Raw genomic sequence first — 8,060 nt, forward strand, 5'->3', positions numbered from 1 at the left:
CTCTGAATATTTGCACTAAAATGTGCAATAGAAATTAATTATTTAAGAGCAAATCTTTATAATGCAATTTACTATACATATTATACATATACCTACGTTGTACAGTAAAAAAAATAATTATAAATAATGAAATAAATAAAATAATAAAACAAAATATTATAAGGAAGATGTTTTTATGTCGAAATATTTTATTTCGTCAAACAAAAAAATTTGTTACAGGCATTTAATCTTTTTCATAGAAAATTCATTTGTTAAGTTGAAAATCTAACTGATTGGCTGACGTCCAAAACGGGATAACCCTCAAAATATTCGAAGTGCACTTTTTCACTTTTTTTTTTAATCTCTGACAAAATCCTCGTCTATAGCCCTAGAAATAAATCCAAAATTTTAGTTTTTTAAAAATAAATCATCAAAATTAGCGATTGTGGTAAACCCGGGTATAGCAGCGGCCAAAAGGGGTTAACCCCTTATTGACTCTTATGGAAGCTCTGGATTTTTTTAGACTATTCCGAGGTACTAAAAGTAAAAAGTACATCTGGTTGGCATGTGACTGTTTTAGACTGTAACTTATTGGTACTTGTTTTATCGGTATCGCGTTTCATGCTCTCAGCTGCGTATAAAGAATTATCAAGTCAGGTGAGTACCGCTCCATTTCTCAGTTTATACATACATTCATTATTTTTTTGTTTCTTGCAAGGAAGTTTGTTGTTCAGCACAGTTTTCTATAAATTTTGATAAAATTTTTACCTTTTCACTGTTAAAATTGGCTGAGAAAAATGCGATCGCATGAAAATCGCCCTGACCCGCGCCGAAGGGATGAGAATTAACGCTGGCGGATCGAAGGAACCGAAAGGAGCCTCTACAAAGTACCCTCAAAGACCCGACTGAGTCCCCCTTCAGTTCCTTCTTTAAAGAATTCAGAGAAAACTGCAAGATCAACTTTTAAATTGTTGAAATTAGGATTCTATGTTAAAATTTCCATTAGAAACTCACGGAGTAATCGCATTACTTTTTTTTGTAGCGTTAAAATTTTTTTTTAAATGTCATTAATATCTGCTGAAGGTGTCTTTAGGCACATCCATAATAGCTCAAGTAGTATGTTGCGCACAAAGTTTAAAAATAAAATTCAAAATTGGCAAATAAATGTAAAGTAATATATGTAATAATTTATATGTCTAATTTTACACAAATTTAAGACCTCCGATAAGAATAATATAAAAAATGAGAATTCAAACAAATCCTTTACCTTTAGACCTGATGACATCTCGTTTCGTAACCTCAAGGACACTGCTTGACTGCTCTCACTTGCATCGCAGCGTTGTTTTCTAAGGTCTCTACTGCGTGGCGCATTCAGACAAAATTCTTAAAGTTACCGACGGAACGCTTATTAACTGCTACTAAAAGAAGATGCACTTGAAACCGCCGTCGGCCCATGTAAATGACAGGTATTTTATTTTTTTAATTTTGTAACACTGCAAGAAGAAGTATTGCGATTATTCCGTGAGTTTCTAATGCAAATTGTAACGTAGAATCCGAATTTCAACAATTGAAAAGTTGATCTTGCTGTCTTTTTTGTTCATTAAGAAGGAACCGAACGGGGACTCGTGGGGTCTTAAAGGTTACTTTGTAGAGGCTCCTTTCGGTTCCTTCGGTCTACCAGGGTTAGCCATTCAACTATTCCGTTAAAAATATATTTCATTTGCTTAAAAACTTATTTCTTTAAATAAAAGTCAAGCTACTCTATTTTTTGCGGTAAATTTATCTTTTTTAATTGAAAATTCATCTATTTCGTTCAAAATTTACCTTGTTTTTTATGTAAAAAGAAGCGAATTTTTATGGTTCGAAATTCATTTATTTGGATGAAAATTACATTTTTTAAAGTGCAGATTAATTTTATTTAATAAAAATTTAACCAGTTCGATATTTTTCAACTTTTTTCATAGACTTTTAATCTTTTCGGTTGAAAGTTCATCTGTTTGTTTGAAAATTTAACTATTCCGTAAAAATGTATTTTATTTTGTTGAAAACCATTTTCTAATCTAAAATAAAATTTCATAATATTTATTGTCGAATTTTTGTTAGTTGAAATTCATCAATTTTGTTGAAAATTCAATTCTCTGACTGAAAATGAATTTTTTTTAGTAAAAATATAGCTATTCTGTTTTTGCTAGAGAATTGCCGAAAGATTAATTTTGATTAAAATGCTTATTTTAGTTTTTAAAAGTCAAACTGGAGTTTTTTTAGATGAAAATTCAATTTTTTGTTCAGTAGAAATTTCATATTTCTGGATAAAAATTCAACTGTTTGATTAAAAATGAAGCTCCTTTGCTAGGGGATTCAACATCTATTTTTGACAATTATGTTTCAACCACTTTTTTGACAGATCATTTTTTTGATTAAAGATTCATATTTTTAGTTGAGAATGCATCTCTTTGGTTGAAAATTGAACTATTTCATTGAAAATTGATATTTTTGTTTTGAACATTTAACTGCGTTAAAGTTATTCTTAAGAGTTTTATTTAATGAAGTTTTATCTCTTTGAATGACAATTGAACTATTTCGTTGAAATTTTCTTTTTTTTTTGCTAAAAATTCACTTTTTTTTGTTCAAAATTTAATTTCTGTAGAGAAAATTCGTTTTTTGGCTTGAAAGTTCAAAAAATGAGGTGATTATTTGTTTTATTAATATTTGAAAAATTCTTATACATTGAAAATTCGTCTTTGATTTTAAAATTAATTTTTTTAAAAAGAAATTTCATCTCTTAGTTTAAATATCAATTAGACTTTCTTTTTGGAAATTTAATTACTTTATGAAAATTCCAGTATTCTGTTAAAAAGTCATATTTTATGGTGGCAAAATCTTTTTTTAAATCAATTCGAAAATATGAAAATTTTCCATTTGTTTCTGGAATATTATTATATTTCGTTTATAAAAGATCCTATGTTGAAAATATTACATTTTTCAAATGCTAGTATTTGTATGTTGATGTTCAGGGGGAAATAAGAAAATGGTCAAGTTGTTCACTAAAATTTCAAAATATAAAAATGTCCAGTTTTTGTTGCATTTGGGGAATTACAGGTAAAAAAGTGACTTTTTAAAAGATGTGCAAATTAGAACGAAGAAAAGCATACGAAAAAGGAGGTAAATTTCACCGTTTCACCATGTCTGGGTTTCAGTTTGTCATTTCTGTTTCCAAATCCGTTAATAGAAATTCATTATTATATAACTTCAAAAATACAAAAATACTTCAAAAATACTACTGAAAATCGAATAAAGCTCCGTGAGGATTGATGTAAAAAAACAATGATTTATCAGTCTGAAATTATAAAATCTTTTTAATCAGACGAAAATGAAGAACAAAAATATGTACAAAAATAAACATAAAAGTATGGAGTATTTCTTTTTTACAAATATGTTCGTATTGTATATAAATATGACACATGAATAGCAGAAACTTTTCTTCAAGATTAGAGCAAGTGAACCTAATCCACTTCATTTTTATAAAGAAAAAAAATGAATTTTAGCAAAATGAAAATGCATGTTATAAATAACTTTTATAATATGTAACTGAAGAAAAACCAGCAGTGACCCGTGTTTCGAATGAGGTTTCCTTGCCTTCGTCGAAAATACAAATTGAATTATTCATCTGCGGAAAGCAGTAAATGCCAAAACATACACTATTGCATACAGACTACACAGATTTTATATACACGCAAATTATACACACGAAAATTAAGAATCCTTAATACAGAAAATATAAAATCGCGCAGCTCCATGATAGTCTTACATTATCTGTAACGGAAATTTATATCTAATGATATTATTTTTTATTATAATGTTGAACGATCTTTCCTAACTTTTTCAAATAAAATATTAAGTATTTTGTACGACGGCTTATTTTGAATAAGACGCTTTAAATACTTAGTTTTCTTCCCTTCTTTATCAAAACAAAGATCATGGAATTTTTCAAAAGTAGGACAAATATTCAGTCCTGCTCTTTTTAACGTGTTAGATATATTTTTTGGTCTAAAGAGTTCTTTTTCAGCTAAGAAGTGACTTAAATAATTATCTTTATTAAAGCAAGATTTGTGAAAATTTACTAACATACGCGAGGCATTATTTCCTGCCATGCATAATATTTTGGATAAGTCATTCGGCTCGAAACCTACCTGGTGAAAGTCACCTAAAACCTTTGTTTTATTTCCGGTTTCATCAAAACAAACATCATGCAAATCCTTAAGAGCAGAGCAAACATTAGATCTTGCTCCATGTAATATCTCAGATAAATTACATGGCGAAAAACCTTTTTCCTCATTTATGAAATGAATTAAATACTGTTTTGTCTCTCCTACAAAACAAAACTCATGAAAATCTTCTAAACTATTTATTGCTCCACTCAGTATACGACATAAATCACCTGGCATGAACCCTATCTTATTGAAATCATCTAAAAGTTTCGTTCTTTCTCCTGCTTCATCAAAACAAACACTGTGCAATTTCTTCAAGAAAGAAGAAGCCCGAACCCCTGCCCCACACAATATAGAGGACAAGTTACTCGGCTCAAAACTCGCATTATAGAAATCATTCAAAAGTTCTGTTATTTTTCCTTTGTCCGTAAAACAAATACAATGCAATTTTTCAAAAGCATCTTTAGCCTTAGCTCCTGCTCCACTTAACATACCTGATAAGCTATTTATACGAAAACTTTTTCCACCATCTTTTCTCCCAATAAAGTCCTTTAAATGTTGTTTTGTATTTCCTTGTTTGTCAAACCAAATATCATACAATTCTTTAAAAGCTTTCGCAAAATTAGCTCCCGCTCCACCTAATATACTCGACATAGTTGTTAGATCTATTCCTTCCTTTTCTAGAGTTTCTAAGTACATTGTTTTATTCCCTTCGGCATCAAACCAAAGATCATATAATACTTTAAAAGCTTTCACAGCATTATTTCCTGCTCCGTTCAAAATACTCGTCATATTAATTAGATTAATGTCATATTTTTCTAGAGTTTTTAGATATTTGGTTTTATTTCCTTCGGCGTCAAACCATAGATCGTATAATTCTTTAAAAGCTTTTGCAGCATGAGCTGCTGCTCCATGCAAAATACTCGACACACTAGCCAGATTTATTCTTTCCTTTTCTAGAATTTTTAAATATAGTGTTTTGTGTCCATCTGCATCAAACCACATGCGATATAATTCTCGAAATGTTTTGGCAGCGTTAGCTGCTGATCTACTTAAAATGCTGGAGACATTAGATAGATTGATTCCTTCTTTTTCTAGAGTTTTTAAATAATGCGTTTTATTTCCTTTTGCATCAAACCAAAGGTCATACAAGTCTTGAAAAGCTTTTGCGGCATTAACACCTGCTCCACTCAAAATACTACAGAGATTAACTAGATTGATTCCTTCTTTTTCCAAAGTTTTTAAATATTCTGTTCTATTTCCTGTCTCATCAAACCAAAGATCATATAATACTTTAAAAGCTTTCACCGCATTATTTCCGGCCCCGTTCAAAATACTTGTCATATGAATTAGATGAATGTCATATGTTTCTAGAGTTGTTAAATATTTTGTTTGAGTTCCTTCTTCGTTAAACCAAAGATTATATAAATCTCGAAAAGATTTTGCAGAATTAGATCCCGCTCCATTTAGCATACTGGATATACTAGATAAATTAATTCCTTGTTCTTCTAGAGATTTCAAATATAAGGTTTTGTTTCCTTCCTCATCAAACCAAAGGTCACATAATCCTTTCAAAGCTTCTGCAGCATTGTTTCCTGCTCCATTTAAAATACCAGACATACTAGCAACATCCATTCCTTCTTTTTCTAGAGTTCTTAAGCATTGCTTCTTATTTCCATCTTTGTCAAACCAAAGGTCATATAATCTTCCAAAAGCTTTTACTGAAGTATTCCCTGCTCTATTTAAAATACTAGATACTTTAGATAGATCTATTGTTTCTCTTTTCAGAACTTCTAAATATCTCTTTCCTTCTCCTTTAATCAAAAAATCTAAGAACTGATTAAATGTAGGTGTCCCTATTCTACCAACAACACTTTTAGCAAAATTAATTTCCTCATTAATGTCCGTATTCCGGATCAAATGATAACTAGACCTATTATTTTTTATATCTTCTAAAAGCTTTTCCATTATTCCTTTTGTAATATGGCCAAATTCATGAGACTCCAACCAACGTAACGTTATTTCACGTAACTCTTTGCGACTGTATGCAAAATTATTAGACTTCTTATCCGTTTCCTTTCTAACAATATTATTCAATTCTTCCGCACCATGTTGGTTAACCGCAAATATTAGTCTATCTAAGAATTTCTTTTTTATTTCTTCTTCATTCTCATCGGAAAGTCTACCTTCTTCTTTTGTTGTCTGCAGGAATGAAGGAATCCTCAATTGACCTACCACCTTCTCCCTTGTTATTGTTTCTTTTGAAAATTGATATAGCCCCCTCTCATTTATACATGAACAATCTCTCAAAACTTTATATCTTTTCTTTTGAATATCTATACTGTCAAATTTAAAAGGAAAAAATTTTCTAGATGTATCTTTTTTTAAATTCTTTTCTTCAGTAAGTTTTAGATTTGAATTAGTATAGATAATAAAATATCTCACATTTTTTAATCTTCTAACGAAAAGAGTAAAGTGTTTCCTGATTGAAAAAAAATTCTCCCCTTCCCTTTCTCTGGGAGGAAATAATTGACTATAACCAATTTCAGTGTCAACATTGAGAGCCTTTACGTAAGTAACTCTATCTTTGTAATTAATAGTAATGTCATTAGAGCGGCGATTTCCTTCAAAATTGATGGAAAGCATATTTTTATGCGAAAACATGTCATGCAGGAAGAGTGTTAACAAATTGAATTCATATATAATTCTAGATACATCGTTTCGCAATTTTTTAGACTTTCCTGGAGCTAATAAATCACTTAATATTTTTTCTTGCAATATCATATAATCTTCAACTTGATCTTGACTATTTTGTTCTATTTCGCAATTAAAAATTCTATTCAGTTCCTCTCTACTAGGCTGATTAACCGCAAATACTAATTTATTTACAAATGCATTTTTTATTTCTTTTTTAAAATCCTCAGAAAGGTTTCTTTCTTTTACTGCATTCAGCACAGCAGGTGAAAATTCTAATCGCTTTAAAAGCTCTTCTCTCACTGTCTTATCTCGCGAAAACTGATAAAAACCACGTCCTGGCACAGCATCATTTGTAAAAAAAAAGTCTTTTAATATTTCACATTCTTCCATATTTAGACTATCAAATTTAAAAGGGTAAAAATTTCTGGACCTTCCTCGTTTAAATGCATTTTCTTCAGTCAGATCCAAACTTGAATTAGTATATATAATAAGATATTCTATACTATTTGATGAGAGATCTAATTTCGGGATTTGATATTTAACAAAGCTTTCAAAGTAAATATTGATGAAAAAACTTCCCTTTTCTTTTTCTTTAGTAAACAATCCCGCATAACCAATATAGTTATCTAAATAATATTCATCCACATTTTCAACATGTACATAAATAGACTTCTCTTCATAGCGAAGAACAATATTATTAAATTTTTCAATTTCAAAATCTTTAAATTCTAACGATAGTGAACGATATTTATGTTCATATCTCAACTTTCTAAGTGAACAAAGAACCGATAATTCTAATTGATACATAAATCTAATCAAAGTATCAGGAAGATTACTTCTGTATTTACCGTCTTTACAAGGATTAATCAATTCTTCAGGCAAATCCTGTCCATATTTATCTTGTAAATCACTCCCTTTCTTTCCGGACAAGTTTTGGCACGTATTTTTGATCGACACTTCAGAATCGCCTTCTCCAGTTACCAAAGAACCGCTCTAAGGAATTAATATAAACTTTAATTTATAAAATTGTCAAGAACTGCAGTAAAAAAGTTTTTTAGAAAACTGAGGATGGCATCCGCACGTATGAGGTAAAATTGCAAACATGGTATTGAAATGAAGAAATTGCAATACATTTATTGTAAGTGCTGCAAATCGTGAATTCACCGTCCAACATTC

At 29.9% G+C, this 8,060-nt stretch overlaps 1 protein-coding gene across 2 annotated transcripts in view; it reads right to left on the minus strand.

The window, feature by feature from the left end:
• Positions 1–256: 256 nt before the first annotated feature.
• The window catches only part of LOC117168999 (protein PXR1-like), a 16,854-nt gene continuing 9,050 nt past the window's right edge, over positions 257–8,060 (minus strand). The window contains exons 3-4 of one of the 2 annotated variants that reach the window (XM_033355033.1): positions 7,733–7,877; positions 257–367 (exon numbers count right to left, since the gene is read on the minus strand). In XM_033355033.1, coding sequence (XP_033210924.1) covers positions 360–367; positions 7,733–7,877 — 153 coding nt within the window. In that variant the 3' untranslated portion in view covers positions 257–359. Of the gene's footprint in view, positions 368–3,412; positions 3,812–7,732; positions 7,878–8,060 lie in introns of those variants that run through there. The other variant, XM_033355032.1, reaches the window with a different exon arrangement.

The sequence above is a fragment of the Belonocnema kinseyi genome, chromosome 3, assembly GCF_010883055.1.
Source record: "Belonocnema kinseyi isolate 2016_QV_RU_SX_M_011 chromosome 3, B_treatae_v1, whole genome shotgun sequence".
NCBI lineage: Eukaryota > Metazoa > Arthropoda > Insecta > Hymenoptera > Cynipidae > Belonocnema > Belonocnema kinseyi.